General features: G+C 60.5%; 2 protein-coding genes across 2 annotated transcripts; both read right to left on the reverse strand.

The window, feature by feature from the left end:
* Positions 1-3001: 3001 nt before the first annotated feature.
* On the reverse strand, positions 3002-8031 carry KRT17 (keratin 17). The gene is made up of 8 exons (XM_025861913.2): positions 7588-8031; positions 6451-6533; positions 5914-6070; positions 5131-5292; positions 4385-4510; positions 4064-4284; positions 3929-3954; positions 3002-3193 (listed from the first exon to the last, which is right to left on the reverse strand). The coding sequence occupies exons 1-8, from the start codon at positions 8029-8031 to the stop codon at positions 3099-3101; spliced, it is 1314 nt and encodes a 437-aa protein (XP_025717698.2). The 3' UTR covers positions 3002-3098.
* Positions 8032-10011: 1980 nt separating this feature from the next.
* Positions 10012-17168, reverse strand: LOC112815747 (keratin, type I cytoskeletal 42). Its single transcript, XM_025861911.2, has 8 exons — positions 16662-17168; positions 14361-14443; positions 14080-14236; positions 12756-12917; positions 12035-12160; positions 11553-11773; positions 10421-10470; positions 10012-10299 (listed from the first exon to the last, which is right to left on the reverse strand). The coding sequence occupies exons 1-8, from the start codon at positions 17148-17150 to the stop codon at positions 10202-10204; spliced, it is 1386 nt and encodes a 461-aa protein (XP_025717696.2). The 5' UTR covers positions 17151-17168; the 3' UTR covers positions 10012-10201.
* Positions 17169-18690: the final 1522 nt, after the last annotated feature.

Consider the following 18690-nt stretch of genomic DNA (forward strand, 5'->3'; position numbering starts at 1 on the left):
CAGATACAAAGAACCAAGCAGAGAGGCCCTCAGGGCATGCTTATGGACAACCCCAGTACTGTGTGGCCAGACTATGATGGGGTTCAGGGGGCCTGCAGGGAAGGGGCAGTCTCCCTGGGAGTGAACAAGTGTCCCCAGTCCGGGCTCTGGCCCCACGATCGGCCCCAGGATCTGGGTGAATCTGTGAGTGCCAGATGGCAGGTGGTCCTGTCAACTCCCCCTGTGTTTCATGCCCCCCTTCCAAAGGTGGGGGCTATCACAGCCCATCACGCTGGTCTGTACAACCAAGGGGCCCTCAGGGGAAACTGTTCCCTCAGGGGAACCCTCAGCGGAACCAGATCGAGCTCGGTCACAGTCCCTCTGTTCTCCTCAACCTCCCACCCACCCTGCATAAGGACAGCAGGAGTATTGTCAGCCCCACCACCTCTAAACTGGGGTCCTCCAGGGCCCCTCCAGGCCAGGGCATGTGTCTCCTCCTTGCGCCCAGGCCCAGTGCGGAAGCACAGAGTGACGCCGTGTCCTGGACAGAGTGTTACCGCCACATGGTCTCCTTGCAGAAGGCGCTGTTGGCTCACACTGTCAGGGTGTGGGCGTGGCTCACACTGTCAGGGTGTGGGCGTGGCAAAGGAAGAGTCACAGGGTCTGGCTCCGGCTGGCCCTGGGCCCGGAAATCAGGTGTGTGTGTCCATCACATGAGAGTGGGTAAGGCTGCGCTGAGGGCGGTTACAGACCTCACTGATGGGGGTGAAATATTTCGTGCAGGGCAATGGGTGGATGTGGATGAACTGTGGAGTTCCACAGCTGGGTCCCCCAGTCCAGCCACAGGCACACATCCCCAGCAGCCTGGGTTGGCTCGCGGTGCCTGGACAAAAAATTCCAGCCACCAAAATTCCCCACACCATCCCCAAGGGTCCCCAAGGGGACCACAGGTCTCAGCCCCCAGTCACTCCTTCCTGCGGCCCTACCTGCCCAGGTGTGGCTAAGCATTCCTGGAAAGAGTGGGGCTTCCACTCTCTGGACCCAGGACCATCCCCTGGGGACCCCCATCCTCCTGAGTCCCACTCTGAGCCACTTTGTGGACAGGGACTTCTTCCCCAGCCGAAGGGCGCAGTCCAGGGCTATCTCTGACCACTCCCCCACTGTGACCCCTCCCCACTCACCCCATCAGTAGGGGTGGGCCCCCAGAGTCTGCAGGGAGAGAAGGCCCCTGCCTGCGAGCCTGGGGCAGGGCAGGAGGTGGGGGCTCTCCTCTCCTCTTCCCAGCACAACCCAGACAAGGGCTGAGTCACGGCTCCTTGGAGCCTCAGTGTCCCTGTCCACACAATGGGGCACCTCTTCCCAGACCCTCCCCGCTTCCTGGGACTGTTGTTCAGATAAATGAGATCACCCTCCAAATGAGCCATCCTCAACCCGGGGCTGGTTCTTCTGGTTGGGGCTGGAAGTGCAGTGGGGCCTCGTGGGAACAATACCTCTCCCTGCCCTCCCTCCTTCACTGCTGTGCAGGCAGCCGGGAGACACCGGCCTCTGATGGAGCGGAGTCCGCACTCCCAGCCTGCTCTGAGCCCTGCGGTCACCTCTGCAGACCCGGGCTCCGGACTCCAGCTGGTCACAGCCGGTCGTCCCTGCCAGGGCAAGGAACTCGCTGTCCTTGACAACGCCCGCTGTCCCCGGGATCAGGGCTGGAAGGACCAACAGCTGGGGCTCATCTCTCGCCTCAGTTACTGTAGCCTCTGAGGTACGGAGCAGGCCTGGGACCTGTCCAAAGTCCCACACCCACCTGCTCACCTCATAGACCATGCTCTGACCACCACTAGTCCCGAGCCCTGCACCATCCCACCCCCCAGGCCGCAGGGGCTCTGGCCGATCCTGCCCAGATCAGTCTCCAGGCAACAGGAGGGTCCTGGTCCGATTCTGCAACAGAAGAGAGCCCTAAGCCTGTCGGTGAATTGGGGTGGGGGCATCCTTCCTCTCATTAACCCCTTCCTCCTACCCCCACTTCCTGAAGAAAACCAGGAAGGCTCGCCCTGCCCAGTGGTTTCCAGATTTACTCAAAGGAAGACTTCCAGGTATTGGGGCTCCTCCCCAGCTGGATCATCGCCTGCCACCAGAGTGAAAGGGGCTGGGACCCAGAGGGTCCTGGGAGGGGCTAGGGCAGGACCACCCCTCCGGCTTTCCCTGGGATGCAGTTTCCCACCCTCCCCCGCCTCCAGGCTACCAGGGAGGGTGTGCTGCTCCCCGCCCCACCCTGGCACACCCCCCTTGCCCCCATCCTGAGCAGCGGTTGACCATTTGAGGAAACATCTCTGAGAGAGGGCCCTTTTCTCCCACACCTGCCTGGGGCCAACAACCTTCTCTAGAAGTGAGGTCTGCAGTTCATATTCCAGGGGTGAGGCAATGGGAGTACCCCTAGGGGGGGTTTCCTGAGACTCACAAAGGAACGTGCGCCCTAACCACCCAGCCTGCCTCCCCACCTTCCCTATGCTCATTCCTCTTCCAGAAGGATCCTGACTCCTGTCTTTGCCCACCCCCTGCCCCCTCTTAGAGAAGGGCATGTCCCACAGGACCTCAGAAGCAAGCGACTGGATGTGTCATCTTTTAGGACTCTGGCTCCCACGACATCTCCTCAGCCATTTATGGATGAGAAAATGAAGCTCAGCGAGGCAGAGCCACTGTCCAAGGTCATGGACCGATTTACAGGGAAGAAGAGGTCACCTGAGACCTTCCCAGGTATGCTGGCCCCACCCAAAGTCTGCCACTGCCTGGACCACCCTCCCAAGGATCACTGACCCTTTGGAGATACAAAATGTCTCCCCAAGCTCTGCCCAGACCTACTTTTTACCATAATCCTAGATGACCCTTGACCTCCAAGTCAACAATAGTTGGTGTCCACAGCCTCCTCCCCCACCCTCAGTTTCCCCCCAGTTCTCCCATTGCTCACTAGGGCCCACCTCCGTGGCCACAAGCAGGACACATTCCATGTCTGAATCAACAAGCTTTATTGGTCAGGCAGAGGGGTGTGGAAAAGGGACAGAAGCCAGAAGCTGAGGCTGCAGGGCCAATGGGGAAATCTGGGGCGCTGGCCAGGGGGAGCAGAGTTCTCAGCGGGTGGTCTGGTGGACCTGCTCACGGGAGGAGATGACCTTGCCATCCTGGACCTCTTCCACAATGGTGCGCACCTGGCGGGTGGTCACGGCTGCAGGAGACAGACCATCGGAGGTGGGCAGGGGCCCAGAGACCCTGGCTTAGCCCCCAGCCCCCTGAGTGGAGCCAGCTCTCTTTCCCACAGCCGCTTGCTGTCCACACTTCTGCTCGCCTCTCAATATCACACCCAGACGTGTGTCCCTCCTTCCATCCCATCGCTGTGCCCCTGAGTCCGGCCTCCCAGATGGCTGCTTTGGTCCTGACCCACTGTGTCCTTCTGCAAGACCGGGCACTGCCCGACGGAGTCTGTCTCCTGTCTCCCCCGCCCCCAGACTGGGATCTCCAGGTACGCATCACCCCCGTTAGACTAGATCCCCGGGGCCGGGATCTTATCTTCCCTATCAAACCCAGATTTGGAGGACAAGAACCATGTCCTTTCTCCCATCAGACTAGAGATCCCAGAGACAAGACTGCTTTTGCTCATCGGTAGGGTCTCAGGAACAAAGACCGTGAGACTGTGTCTCTAATCTCCCCATCAGAAGAGGGTCTCCAGAGCTAGGACCATGTGTCCCCATTAGACTAGGATCTCTAGGTGAGAGACCATCTCTCTGCCCTGCCCCCTCATCCAATTCCCCTGAGCATCAACCCTGAGCCCTAACAGGTCCTTTCCCCCATCCCTGCTGAGGATCAGCCATCATTTCCTGGAGCTCCTGGGGACCCTCCCCAGCAATACGCAGATGGGTTGCCTGCCCCGTGCACCCCCAACCTCAGCTACCGAGATCCTTACGTTCTTTGGGCTTGTACTGAGTCAGGCTAGAAAAAAAAAAAAAAAAAGACAGAGAAGAGATTAGATTTGGGTCTGAGAGCTCCGCCCCCACCCCAGGCCCCCAGCCCTGGCCCCCGGCCCTGGCCCCCAACTCACTGGGCATCCTCGCCCTCCAGCAGGCGGCGGTAGGTGGCGATCTCTTGCTCCAGCCGCGTCTTCACGTCCAGCAGGATCTTATATTCCTGGTTCTGCTGCTCCATCTCGCAGCGCAGCTGGGCCAGCTGCTCCTCCACGTTGCCGATCAGCCCCTGGATCTGGGCCAGCTGCATGCAGTAGCGGTTCTCTGTCTCAGCCAGGCTACCCTCCAGGGATGCTTTCTGCAAGGATGCAAGGAGGTAGGAGGATCAGGGGTCAGCGAGAGTGGTCAGGGCCCCAACCAGGGTCCCAGGTGCACCCCGGGCCTGGCAGCCCCCCTACCATGCTGAGCTGGGACTGCAGCTCGATCTCCAAGGCCTGCACAGTGCGCCGGAGCTCGGAGATCTCGCTCTTCCCACTCTGCACCAGTTCGCTGTTGGTGGCCACCTCGCGGTTCAGCTCCTCCGTCTGCAGACAGGATACAGGTTACTGCAGCGTTAGCTTGGGATCCCTTCTCCAAGTCAAACGACCCCCATGGCCTCCATACGGTCAGCCCAGGGCCCATTCTGTGCCCAGACGGGCACCTGGGGCTCTCCTCACTCCCCACAACCCCCCTGGACGTGGTCACCTTCCTGACTTCCCCTGAGCTTCTCAGGCCTCCTCCCAAACCTGACTGTGGGAGCAGTGCCTTCTCACCAGCATCCCACTTCCCAAAGCTCAGAAACCTTTGAAACGATGTGAAGCTTTGTCTTTAGTTCCTCTAAGTAGAAGGCATTAGAATAGGCAACTTGAGGACCAGCCAGGATATCAACCAGTCCCTTGGTGCCAGTTCCTAACCTCTTAGAGAGGTGGAAGCTCTTGGGGTCTTTACCCTCTGGCTTTCTTCCTTTGGTCCTTTACTCTCCGCCCACCCCCAGATCCCAGCTTTGGCCAAGCTCCTGGCCTGTTAATGCAATGGGTGATCCTATGAGGTCCATGTGACTCACTGAGATAGGGCACCCCAAGATGCCAGGTACTAGGCATCCGTCGGGACTCAGTCCTTGCCCCCCATACCCTGGGAGAGGCCCCTGGCCCGCAGCAGCCCCCACCTTGCTGAAGAACCAGTCTTCGGCATCCTTGCGGTTCTTCTCCGCCATCTTCTCGTACTGGTCGCGCATCTCAGACAGGATGCGGCTCAGGTCCACGCCGGGGGCGGCGTCCATCTCCACGTTGATCTCACCACCCACCTGGCCTCGCAGGGCACTCATCTCCTGCGGGGGAGGGGGTTGTGGGTGTGGGCATTCGGGCCTGTGCTGATCCCTTACTTCCAACCCTTCCCAGGCAAGCTCTCCAGACCCCTCCTGAGGAGCCCTCCTTCGCTCTGCCCATCCCCTGCCCTCCGCCCCTCTTTTTGGCCCTTGTTCGTTTGCTCGGTACGGGCTCTGCCTCCATTATCAGTCTGCGGGTTCCCTGAGGAGAGGTTCTGTGTCTCCCCCATTAGACCGAGGGCTCTCCAAAGATAAAATCTAATTCTTAGGCCTGTGCCCCTAAAATATCCCCTCTAGTTCCCCAACTTCCACATAGGGTGCAGGTCCAAAGGTTCGACCTGGAACAGAGACCTCCTCACTTACCCCCTGTCCTCATGAGGGAGGCCAGGATGGGCAGAAGAGGTCTCTGTGGACCGTGGGAGGGTCCCCAGGGGCAGGGCAGCAAAGTGGTACATGGAGGAAGCTACCCTGCATGGGGACCAGGGCTTCGCAGACAGGGCAGCCCTGTAAGGCAACCAACCCTGGAGCACCTGCTCTGTGCTCTTCCGGTCTCAGCCTTGGTGCAGCCCCAGAGCCCTGCCATCCCCTCTGCGGCCCCTTTGACCTACTGCCCCACCGCCTCACCTCCTCGTGGTTCTTCTTCAGATAGGCCAGCTCTTCCTTGAGGTTCTCTATCTGCATCTCCAGGTCGGCTCTGGCCAGGGTCAGCTCATCCAGCACCCTGCGCAGGCCGTTGGTGTCAGCTTCCACGCTCACCCGCAGGGCCTGCTCCGTCTCAAACCTGCAAAAGGAACCAGAGACTTCGTCTTGATGCTAGGACGTGCAGGTCTGTGTCCTGGCCAGCACCCGGCCTCTGCCAGGGCTCTAAGAGCTTGGGAGGGTTGATGGAGGGTGGAGAAGGGGGTTGTGGAGTGGAAGCATATTGCAGCCCCAGGGCCCTGGGACCACGCAGGGCAACGCCCCACCCCCACCCAGCTTCCTGCATCTCTCCCCTCCGCCTCCCTGCCTAAGCCCATGACCTTCAGAATCTGCTGCATTTGCCACCTGCATGACTAAGAGGTGGACTCCCCCACCCCCAGCTCCTAGCCCTTGCCACAGCAACTGTGGTCCTGGGGTGCGGAGGGGTGCCCCAGTTCCTCCCAGCCCGCTGGCTAGGCTCACTTGGTCCGGAAGTCATCAGCGGCCAGGCGGGCATTGTCAATCTGCAGGAGGATGTTGGCGTTGTCCACAGTGGCCATGAGGATCTGGGGAGACGGGAAAGCGGTAAGGTCACTGGTAGGGAGTAGCTCAGCCCAGACCAGGGATATGAGATGGAGCTTCCTGCCTGGAGGCCAGGATGTGGCTGCCTTCTCCAGGAAGGCTCCTTTCCTGCCCAGCCTCTCACCTTTACCGGGAGTTAATCGTTGGCAGAGGCAGAGCCAACCCGAGTCTGATGGGCCGAAATTTGCCTCTTCTGGGGTGCCTCCCCCCAACACAGACCCCTCAACTAGAGCAGGCAGCCGGCCGGGAGTGCCCAGCTAGGAAGAGAAGAAAGGCCCCCGGGGGGAAGAAGTTGTCCCAGAATCCCAGACAGAGACGGGGAGGTGAACAACCCCTCATTTTACAGTTGGGGAGATGGTGTCCGAGAGGCTCCTCCAGAAGGGACCCTACAGGACCCCTCACCAAAGAATACTTCCAAATCAGAAGTCATGACCCCGGCTAGGCCCTAACCCCAGACTCCAGCAAGCACCTCTGCCCTTGGAGGTTTGCTGAGGCCCATTCTTGAGGGGGCAGTGGGAGGGATGGGGAAGCCACAAAAATCCCTAAGTAAGGCACACAAAGGCCTTCCTGAGTTCCCGCCCCCTCTCTCCACCTCCTCCTCCCAGCAGGTGCCATCAGGAACTCACTAGACGCCTCACCCCACCATCCCCCTCTTGCTTCAAGAAGAGAGGTACCCACAAATCTGGCCGCCCCATGAGCCCAGCCTCTACATGCATCCACTCGTCTTATCCTACAATTACATGAGGGGGTGGCAACAAGCCCCATGATGAGGAAACTGAGGCTCAAAGGAGCTCCATGAGGCCTGCTTGTCCCTGGCCCAGCTGCTGCACCCCAAAAAGAGGAATGTGGGCCACACGGTGGCTCCAACGTGGGCTCCCAGAGGCCAAACCAGCCAGAGCCACACTGTCTTCGGCTCCCTGAGACCCTGTGGCAGCCCTCCCCCCCCCCGGGCTGACTCCAGGCCATGGTCAAGGGCAGAAGATGGGAGAGGAGAAGTCATGCTCCCCCCACAGGCCCTGTCCCACCAGCAGCCCCTACCTTGTTCTTCAGGTCCTCGATAGTCTGGTAGTAATGGCTGTAGTCACGGGCAGGCCCCGGGGCCTGCTTCTGGTACCAGTCGCGGATCTTCACCTCCAGCTCGGTGTTGGCCTCCTCCAGGGCACGCACCTTGTCCAGGTAGGAGGCCAGGCGGTCGTTGAGGTTCTGCATGGTGGCCTTCTCCCCGCCCCCCAGCAGCCCGTCGACAGCCCCGAAGCCGCCCGCAAAGCCACTGCCAGAGCCGAAGCTGTAGCAGCTGGAATAGCTGCCGCCCCCGAAGGCGCCACCCAGGCCCCCCGCGGACCCCAGCCTGCAGGAGCCGGCCCCCAGGCCGCCGGACAGCCGGCAGGAGGTGCGGGACGAGCCGGCCCCCAGGCCGGAGGAGCCCTTGATGGAGCTGGAGGAGGTGAACTGGCGGCTGGTGGTGGTCATGGTGGCAGTCATGGTGGTGGCCGGCTGGCACGGAGCAGGAGGACTAGAGACGAGTGAGGCCCGAGGTGCGAGTTGCAGCTGGCGCCCGCCCGCCTCCTTTATAGGCCGCCAGGTGGGCGTAGCGATTACAACAGGCTCACTCCTCTGTTTCCATTCCCCTGAGCTTTCATCACCCCTGGCTGCCCGCCAGCTCCCGGGTGGCTGTGGGCCCCCTCCCCTCCCACCATCGGGCTTTTGCCTCACTTCTCCGAACCCTGGTGCTGGGTGTCTGCACGCGTGGCTGTGTGTCTCTGGTCTCAGGCCTGTCACCTGTGATTCAGGCAGGCCCTCCAGCTATGCTTTCCCATGACCTAATACGGAGAAGAGGAGAGGCAGGACGTCACCATCACCAGGCCCTCCCAGGCAGCTGCCACCCCAGCCCGGCCCATGTGGCCCCTGTGTCTGGTGGGGAAACCGGTTGGGGCACCAGGCAGCCCCCAGCCTGAGGCCGCCCTCCTCCACCACACACCACACCACACGCAGTCCTGGCCCTGGGCCGGCGGCCGGGGAGGCAGCGAGGACCGAGACCCTGTCCCGCCTTGGAAACTGGACCTAAACCCACTGGGCTCACCACACAATACAGTGCCTCTCGAGTTACCACCCCATTTTACAGATAAGGAAACTGGGGCTTGGAGAGGGATAGGGCCCCACTGCCCCCACCTAACCGCAGAACGGGGCTGGCGGGGCTCCTGCCTCCTTCATCCCCCACTCTGCCCCAGCACCCGGCACTCCCCCCGGGGCCCGGCACACGGACCCCGCCCTCTGCGGAGCCCCGACACCAGCAAAACACGCCAGGAGTTAGGATTCCATCGGCCCAGTTTTCTGACACTGCCCTATCCCCGGAAACCCCGGTGACCCAGCCTCCTCTAACATTTCCCCACCACCCTGCTGTAGGGGAGTGTCCTGGGCCAGGGCGGGCAAAGAAGAGTGTGGCTGTAGATGGGGACCTGGCAGGCTGGGAGGAGAGCAACCTGGTAAAAGGGGACTGGAAAAACGGTGAGGGCCATGTCACCTGCCACCCTCCTTACCCCTCCTGTGCCCGAAGAGGCCTCAGGGTGAGGTGAGGGGCATATACTCAAGTCCCGGCCAGCTGGAAATGGAAAGGACACGGACTAAGGGTCTTCCTGAGAATCCCCAGCCGGTCTCCTCCCCTGAAGCCTCCCCCAGAGGCCCACCCAGGCCCCTGATGGGGCCCCTCAAGATGGGCCCTGCACCACCCACAGCCCCGCCCTGCCCTGCCCACCACTCCCAGCCTGGCCCTGGATCCCAGGGTCCCCGCAGGCCTGCTGGATGGAATGTGGTCATGTCTCAGACTGCTGATGGCTTCCATGTCCCAGACAGGCCCAGACAGCCCCTGCCAGCCGCTGAGAGAGGTCCCCCCACAGCCCAGCCGCTACCAAGCCACCAAAGCAAACAGGACGCCCCCCACGCTCACACACAGAGCGGCCACCCCGCCCCACACACACCCCAAGCGGGGCCGAGCTGGTTTCCAGGGCTGGCTCTACCACTGCCACCCCCTCTCGTCCATCAGCACCTTGGACCACACCTTGGGAAAACCCCCTGCCCAGCCCCCCTCCCTCTGATCTTGAACACAGACCTGCCCCAGGCTGAGGCAGGGAGTTCCCTGTAACAGGCGGGGCTCCGCAGAAAGTCCGTGGGGCCCTCCTAGGGACCAGCCCATGGGGACCCACAGGAACCCACGGGCTGATTCTTAAGAAACTTTACCAGCTTGATGGGCTGTCCCACCCCTTTGCCCTCACTCTGCTGCCTTCTCTCTGGCCCTCCCAGGAGCCCCAGGCCTGGAGGAGGTGGGCAGAACAGATTGGCCCGTGACAAGGGGCGTCCAACCACTCCACAAACCATCTTCCTCCCCCAGTCCCTCAGCACACACTGCCCTACGCCAATGGCCAGACCAGATCACACGAGGCATTGAACTTCAGGCAAAGCTTTAATAGCAGTCACTGGGGCAATTCCAGGAGGCCCCCTCGGGGAGGGGCTGCAGAAAGCAGATACAGAAAGGCAACTGCATTTGGGTGGTGGCCCAGATGGGCACTCGGGGTGCGGCAGTAGCATGCTGGGAGCCCGAGGCGATGGGGCTACCCCATGACCCTCGAGGCTGGGCCGTCACAGGTGGAAAGGGGCCTCAGTGGGTGGAGCGGTGGACCTGCTCTCGGGAGGAGACCACCTTGCCGTCCTGGACTTCTTCCATTATGGTGCGCACCTGGCGGGTGGCCACTGTGGCTGTGGGCCATAGAGGAGGGAACACAGGGAACCTCAGGTCAGAGCCCCTCCCCCAGTCTCCTGCACAGAAGGGTCCTCGGCATCTCCCACTCCCTCCAGGCCAGATGGGGCAGGCTCTTACCTTCCCGGGTGGGCTGTGAGATCAGGGAAGAGGAGTACTGGGTGGCCAGGCTGCAGGGAGGGAGAGGGGGGCCTGTCAGGGCAGGGGTGCCGGCACAGAGCCCGGTCCCCTGAAGGAAGAGCAGCTGGGGAGGTGTGGAGCAAGGGGAGAGAGGTCCCGGCAAACCAGAGAGAAATCACAGCTGAGAATACACAGAAAAGATTAACAGCCACACGGGTCAAAGGGCACAGGCCTAGTTGGCAGGACAAAAGAAAGGGGACACCCCAAAAGAGGACCCAGGGACATTTTGTGACTAACCACAGATTTACAAGGAGAAGCTGAGCAAGAGGTTTTTCCATATCCCAAAGGGCCCAACAAATAGACTCTATTAAAGCTTGAGAGACTGTGGTTAGACTATAGGTGGACCGCACTATCATCGGGAAGCAAAAAGCTGGAATGCGTGACTTAGTGTGGAGGCTCCAGGACATTCTCAGCCACTTGAGAGTAGGGCCCTGATCTACCCTCCCAGCTCCAAACCAGATCACCACCCACCCTGCTCTTTCTCCCATGCCAGGTAATGGCGTCACCAACCACACAGTCATCAGAACCAGAAACCCAGGGTCATCGTTCTCCACTCCTGCATGTGGTCACTCACCACGTATTGCATCCCACCAGCGAGCCATGCTCACCCCCACATTCAGGCAACTAGCCCTGCTGTTTTTAACTACAACACATCCTCTTCACACACCACCTTCCTCTCCCCGCCCTCCACCGCCGCCTTGCAGTAGGACTGCTCTGGCCGGACTCCCCACTCCAAGCCTCCTGGCAGGTCTCCCTGACCCCATCAGCTCCCCTCTGTTGCATTTCTCCCTATGCAGCCAGAGTGAATGTTCTAAGACATCTTGATGATAGTACCACTCCTCTGTGCAAAATCCCTCCATGGCTCCTCACTTCCCACACGATCTAGTCCAGATGCTTTCATTTGGTCTTCAACGCTCCTCAACAGTGGGACCCCAGCCAGTGTTCTAGGTTTCACCTCCTGCAAACCTCTGCGCCTCCTGGCCTTTACCAGGGCTGTCCCCTCAGTACAACATCCCTGCCTGGATGCGGCGGCCCCCGCCGAAGCAAGCGCGTGCCCCAGGGCCCCGCTCACTGGGCGTCCTCGCCCTCCAGCAGGCGGCGGTAGGTGGCGATCTCCTGCTCCAGCCGCGTCTTCACGTCCAGCAGCACCTGGTACTCCTGGTTCTGGCGCTCCATGTCACAGCGCAGCTCACACAGCTGCTGCTCGATGCTGCCGATGAGCCCCTGCAACTGGGCCAGCTGGGCCCCGTAGCGGGCCTCTGTCTCCGCCAGGCTGCCCTCCAGCGAGGCTTTCTGTGGGCCAAAGTAGAGGTGGCCGGGTGAAACCAAGTGTGACCCTTCTCCAGGGCGAGGGCCCAGAAGGGGGACCCCCTGTGTGGGGTTGCGGGTGCAGCCAGCGCCCTGGGGCAGTAACGAGGGCAGAGAGGGGCCCATGTCGCTGAGTGTGAAGGGACAGGCTGGGTGGGGAATTCAGGTTCTCCGAGTGGAAGTCTGCAAGGCTGGGCCCACCCTTGGGTGATGTGTACAAGCCAGGGAGGGGGTCGGGGGTCCTACCATGCTGAGCTGGGACTGCAGCTCAATCTCCAGATTCTGCACGGAGCGGCGGAGCTCCGTGATCTCCGTCCGGCTACTCTGCAGGGCCTCGGTGTCGGTGGCCACCTCCCGGGTCAGCTCCTCCGTCTGAAAGGCAGGGCGGGCGACAGGGGCTGGAGAAGGCTTGCAGAGGTGAGGCAGAGGACAGGGTCCACCCCTGAGCCCTGACCTCCCAGACCCACTCACCGCCCCCCAACCTCTCCCAGGCCCCTGTGGGGCTGCAGACACACCTGCACACAGACACCCTCTGTGCCCACCTGGCACTTAGCAGATGCATCTCGCTTTGCATTCGATACTCCCACTGAGCACTGCTCCAAGACAGGAACTAGGTTTTATTCTTTGTGCCTATTACTGTCCTGGGCACTGTAGCTGCTCAGTGTGTGTCTACTACGGGCATGAGTTATTCATCCAAACGCACACACACCTACAAATGTGCTGGGAGAAGTCCTAGACAGGGATGACGAGATCTGGATCTGTTCCCCAAGCCACGGCGTGGCTTGTGTGAGCCTGAGGCCTCTCTGAGCCTCCCATTCTGCATCTAGACGTGAGCAGTGGGTCCAACTGGTTTCCAAAGGTCCTTCCAGCTGGGACAGGCTGTGGACCTACAAGTTTTCCAGCCCGTACCCGACACCCAGCACACGTATGCACACGTGTGCACACTTGCTTACGCATGCCCACCTACCTTGCTGAAGAACCAGTCCTTGGCGTCCTTGCGGTGCTTCTCGGCCATCTGCTCGTACTGGTCACGCATCTCGTTCAGGATGCGGCTCAGGTCCACACCAGGGGCAGCATCCATCTCCACACTGACGTCCCCACCGTTCTGACCCCGCAGGGCGTTCATTTCCTGGGCAAGAGGAGAGCAGGAGCTCAACCAGGGCCATCCCAGAGAGAGACCCCGGGGCCTACTTTCTCTGCCTCAGGGAGACAGGTACAGATGACAGACAGACAGAGAGACACAGACAACCCAGTGGTTCCTCCCCTTGAAGACGGAGGCAGATGTGACTTGTCTCAAACACGCAGGGCTATGAATATGGACCATCTTCCCCAACACGCACTCGGGGATGGACTTTGCCCAGTTCCAACGTGTGCTGGGCAAGGAGAGATGCTAACTCCCCAGCATGTCAGGGGGTAAGCCAGGCCAGTCTCACTCACCACCCTGACTGCCTGCCTTAGCCCCACCACCAACCACACAGTACGGGCACAGAGAAAGCAGCCCCATGTTGGTATCGGCGTGGAGCCAGACCTCATTAGGAAATGTTACTCTGCTGGGGGGATGCAATCCCTATGACCAGCCTCAAAGCCAAGTGGAAACACTTTCTGGGCTTCTGCTCCTCTAAGATTAGGCTCCCCTAGCGCAGGCCAGCCCAGAGGTCAACTGAGAAGGAAGCAGCGGGTTCATCAGTCCTCCTACAGGGTCTGGGATCCCCATCCTTGGGTTGAGCCTTAAGGCCCCTAGGACCCCAAGATTCTCTGAAAAAGGGAGCTGGGAGAGGTGGTAAAGTGGTGGCCTCAGACCTGGGTGTGGTTACGAGTCAGATAGACCTGTGTGGTTCTGGATAAATCCTTTAACCTCTCTCTGAGCTTGTTTCTTTACGAGTAGAGGGAGGAAAGAGCACCCTGCCCCCAGCACCACTGTCAGTATCAGCTGAAATAATTGCCATGAATCACTTGTAATGTGCTGAGCAGATTTTGGTTGTTGTTATGACTATCACTATTACAATTAATTAAAGTAATTAGCATACATGTTCTTAGGCTGATTTGCTCATTAGATAATTAACTGCCACCACTCAACAGACTGTGCCTTGAGGGACAAGGGCAGTATCTTTGCAGGGAGAGGGCCCTCCAGGCTTCATGCAGGGCCCTCCGAGGGTCTCCCAGGGTCAGGGCCAGGAACCCACCAGAGATGGGCGCTGGACTGAGGGTGTGGCCCTTGCCCAGGAGGATTTGGGGGCCCCGGCCTTGCTCCTTGTAGGAGTTTGTCCTGCATTCCCCAGGGCCCGCCTCACCTCCTCGTGATTCTTCTTCAGGTAGACCAGTTCCTCCTTCAGGGTCTCGATCTGCATCTCCAGGTCAGCTCTGGCCAGGGTCAGCTCGTCCAGCACCCGGCGCAGGCCGTTGGTGTCGGCCTCCACACTCATGCGCAGGGTCAGCTCCGTCTCATACCTGAGAAGGGTGGAGGCATGAGCCAAGGAGCGCCCCAGGACAGCCCCTTGGACACAGAGAGCTCTGGTGCCTGCGCCCAACCCACCACCGGCCCCCGGGGGGCAGCCCCGAAGCCCAGACTCACTTGGTGCGGAAGTCATCAGCTGCCAGGCGGGCGTTGTCGATCTGCAGCACCAAGCTGGCGCTGTCGATGGTGGCCGCCAGGATCTGGGGAGGCATAGTGGGCTAGGTGAACAAGCATCGTGGGAAGGCCCTGCAACACCCTCCTTGCAGCCCTTTGGAGAGTGGGCCAAATAGAGGAGATCTCCCCCTCTGTGCACCCTGCCGGGGGGGCTCCCAAAATGGTGGGAGCACAACACCCAGGCACAGGTAGCCATGAGGCCAGGAGAGAGATCCATACATATTCACCCCTCTCCTGCCCAAGCTGCATGGACTCACTGTCTCTTCCCCAACTAAACTGACCTCTAGGCTCAGTTGCCACCTCCTCCAGGAAGCCCTCCTTGACTCCCCATCTGGGTCCCTCCTTCCAGTCACACCTCCTCCCTGCCCATCTCTTTCACTGCACTTCTCCCAACTGTGATATTTCCATGATTTCTTTGGCTATTTCCTCCAATGGACTCTGCACTCCAGGGGGACAAGGCCTCATCCGTGACCATTCTCTTCGGAATCTCTAGCCCTGGGCAAAGTACCTGGCCCACAGGAAACAATAGTTTAATTAAGCAACCAATTAATTAATTAGTAAGATTACGACCAGCCCCACCTGAAACCTGGAGCAAAGTTTTCTTTCACCACAGGGTCATCTGAGAGGTTTAAACGAGAACAGGGAAGGGGCTCTGGAGGGAGCAGAGGGCCGGTCGTTATGACTACTGCTGTCATTGTGTGAGAAATGCCAAGAGGCTCCACTCAAGAGACGTTGGGTGGGAGGGGGAGAGGGAGGCCCCTAAACGCTGCCCAGAGGGAGGAGAGAGATCTCGGTGGAGGTGGCAGATGCACTAGGAAGAATCAGGACGCTTTTAAGGCTGCGGGCTGACGTGCAGAGAGAAGTAAGAGGAGACAGCCCCAGCAGGCAAAAGTCGCCCCAATAGCCTCATTCTGGGCGTCTGAGCCCCGTTGACCTGGGTCAGGCCCTGTTTCCAGAGCGAGCCCAAGGGCCAGTTTGTTACCCATCCCTGGCCTCAGTGGCCTACAGACCTGCCTCCCACCCACTTCCCTGCTCAGGAGGCTGATTGGGCCTAGCAGGGGCCCTTGTGAAAACCCCCGACGGGTGCGGTGACTCAGAGGGGTGGAGGCCTGATGCTCCGTGCACTGGGGGTTGGTGGTGAGCAGCTGGTTGACCCCAAAGCTCGGAATGCTGACTCACCAGGACTCCCCTGGGTTCCCCACTGCTCGGGCCAAGCCCGGTATCTGATCTGGCACTCCCAGGAGCTCTGATTCCAGGGGGCAATTGCAGGAATTCCCTTCCTGGCTGAGGTCCCGGGCAGGAGAAGGCAAAGCCCCTCACAGTGCAGCACCCGACCTGGTTCCTCCACCAGGGAAGAGCAGGCCCCAGCCTGGCCTCCCCTAAACATCCCCACATTTCTTCGTACTCTCGCCTGCCTCTGGGGGCTATGGCACCACAGGACCCTCTAGGGGCAAGGCTTGTGCAGAAGACCCAGATGCCACGTTCACAGAATGCCAAGGCCCTGCGCTTAGAGGTCATGAGCATGTGGGTTCATGTTGTGTTCTTCAGACTAACTGAGAGAAATGCCTTCCCCTGGAAGCTTCCAGTCTGAGTAGGAAGACATAGCTCCTTCCCTCAGGGACCCCCAGAGTGACCATTATGGAGAGAGTGAAGAGGACCTACAACGAAACCACCGGCGAGAATATGCCAGAATCCGTGAAATCAGCGCAGTGAACAGAGCATAGATTGAACCACAAAGTGTTGAAGGGACCCCAAGATCTGGGGATAAAAGGCAAGTGCCACCCATTCAGGAGGGCTGCCTGGAGGAGGTGAGACAGGCAGAGAGCCAGAATGGAATAGCAAGAAGGAGATATCCAGCCCTCTCAGCCACGCCAAACTCACCCACCTCTGTGCCTTAGCCCACACTGTTCTCTGTACCGGGATTGCCCTCTGCGGCCTTCAAGGTTCTGAAGCCTCCCCAGCCACTCCTCCATCACTCACCCCAGATACACCCCCCACACACAAAGGGAGAACTCCAGTCTCCCTGCATACAGGATGCCCTCCAGTCCTGGGACCTGGGACTGGCACAGGACTGGGTTCCCCAGCGAGTGAGAGAAGAGTGACTGAATGAATGAACAAATGAATGAGGGAGACCCAGGGCAGAGAAGAAATGTTCCAAAAGGTTCAAAGTTGGGAGGGATCCCAACTCTAAAGCAGATACTAAGGACAGAGGGCAGAGGGCAGGGAGCTGCCTGACCCACACACCTTGTCCCGCAGCTCCTCGATGGTCTTGAAGAAGTGGCTGTAGTCGCGGGCGGGCCCGGGCCCCTGCCTCTGGTACCAGCCGCGGATCTTCACCTCCAGGTCAGCGTTGGCCTCCTCCAGGGCGCGCACCTTGTCCAGGTAGGAGGCCAGGCGGTCGTTGAGGTTCTGCATGGTCTCCTTCTCACTGCCCCCCAGCAGGGCGTCCGAGGCGCCAAAGCCAGAGCCGAAGCCCGCGCCGAAACTGGAGCCGAAGCCCCCACCCAGGCTGCAGGTGTAGCCCCCACCGTAGCCACCCCCCAAGCCTGCCGAGAAGCGGGATGAGGTGACCGACACGTTGCCACAGCTGCCACCTCCCAGGAGACTGGGGGCCTGGCAGGCGCCCCCAACACGAACGGAGGACATCTGAGAGAAGCCCCCACCGGGCACACACAGGCCCTTGACGGAGCCGTAGGTGGAGAACTGGCGGATGCTGGTGGTGGTGGCAACCATGGTGTCCACAGGTCAGGAGCAGGGTCTGGTCTGGACAGAGACCCCAGGAAGCCCTTTATAGCCAGGCTAAAGGGGGGCTGGGCCCCCGGCCCTTGAAGTCAGAACCAAAACCCCAGCCATGTAATTTGCTTCTGTACCAGCCACCCAGGGCCTAGGGCTCAGGCTGGACATGCCGAGTGCATCCCCCGGGACCCCTTCCCCTGCCTGTTCCTGGCCTGGGCAGGTGGCCTCTTAGCAGCCCATTGTCTTCAGAAACAAAGGTGGTGTTGGAGCCACAGCCCCAGGGTAGGGTGAACCTCCGTCCTCAGCCTCAATTAGGCAGCTGAGCTCATTCTTGGGGGCAGTCCGGAGAACCCAGCCCTGGGAGCCAGACAGGGCCTGGAACAAGGCTCCACAGGCCTGGAGCCCAGAGCCCAGAGGCTGGTCTGACCCCTCAACCAGCATTCCTAGGCCCCAGGGAGAGGGTGGAGAGATTCAGAGTGACACCCTCTCCCAGGTACAATGTGGCCCTGAGAGAGCACCCCTAGGCCTGGCGGGGGGGGGGGGATTCCGCCTCTACCCCCCAGCTGATGAGTCCACATCTGTGGGAGGGGACACAGGCCCTGGCCTGGGGGATCGGGATCTGAGGGCAATGGACACTGCCGCTGGCCTGAGGGAGCTCTGGATCCAAGCCTTACAGGAAGTCAGTTCACAAGCCTCAGTTTCCTCATTGGTAAAATGGGGATAATTCCTGCCTCCCGTGGTCTTTGAGGGAATCTGGAGAGGTGGGGGCATCGGGGAAGCTGGGGTCAGGGGTCTGAGACCAGAGGGGAAAGAATGAAGCAGAGAAGGAAAGCCACTCTCCAGGGGCGCCCTGGAGGAGGTGAAGCAGGATCCGTACGGTGCCTCCGCTAGCATGCCGCACCCCGGGGAAGGGCCGCCCCAGCGAGGGAGCAGGGCCACCCCACATCCTGGCAACTGGCTCCTGCCCGTGCCCAACAAGAGATTACAGCCTAATCTCCTCGGCACTAACGATTTAGGTGCTGCCAGGCCACTGGCGTCGGCACCAGGCCTGTCTGAATGGGGAGCTTCCAGGAGTGGCCAGGGCCTGAGGGACAGGCAGGGGAGGGCGAACCTGCCTCCTGTGCGGGTGGCCTAGGCTCTCAGCCCACACACGGGGACAGGGTGAGAGGGAGGTTTTCCCTGCGGGCCTGAGCACCTATGCTGAGGCTAGACTGCAAGAAGGACTTCCTGCTTAGAAAGTGGGGGACCTCTCAGGCGAAGATGTTCTCCTCGCTTGGGAAGTGGGGACAGCGCAAGCTATCTGGGAGAGAGGGGGTGAACCCCAACCTAACCCTGCTCCGGCCCTGCCTGTGAATTCTGGGGGTCCCCAGGGTTGCTAGGGTGGGAGGACGGAGAGGGGGTTCAAAGCCGAGGTGAGGGAGCAAGACCGGACCACCAGGATTCTCTCAGGAGGTGAGACATCAGGGAGGACTTCCTGGCCACCCAGGATGGTCTCCAGGGAGGACCCGGGGTTACCAGAGTGGGCCAGAGACAGGCC

This window comes from Callorhinus ursinus, unplaced genomic scaffold, assembly GCF_003265705.2.
Source record: "Callorhinus ursinus isolate GAN/ISIS: 27379988/994484 unplaced genomic scaffold, GSC_fseal_2.0 scaffold108, whole genome shotgun sequence".
Lineage (NCBI taxonomy): Eukaryota > Metazoa > Chordata > Mammalia > Carnivora > Otariidae > Callorhinus > Callorhinus ursinus.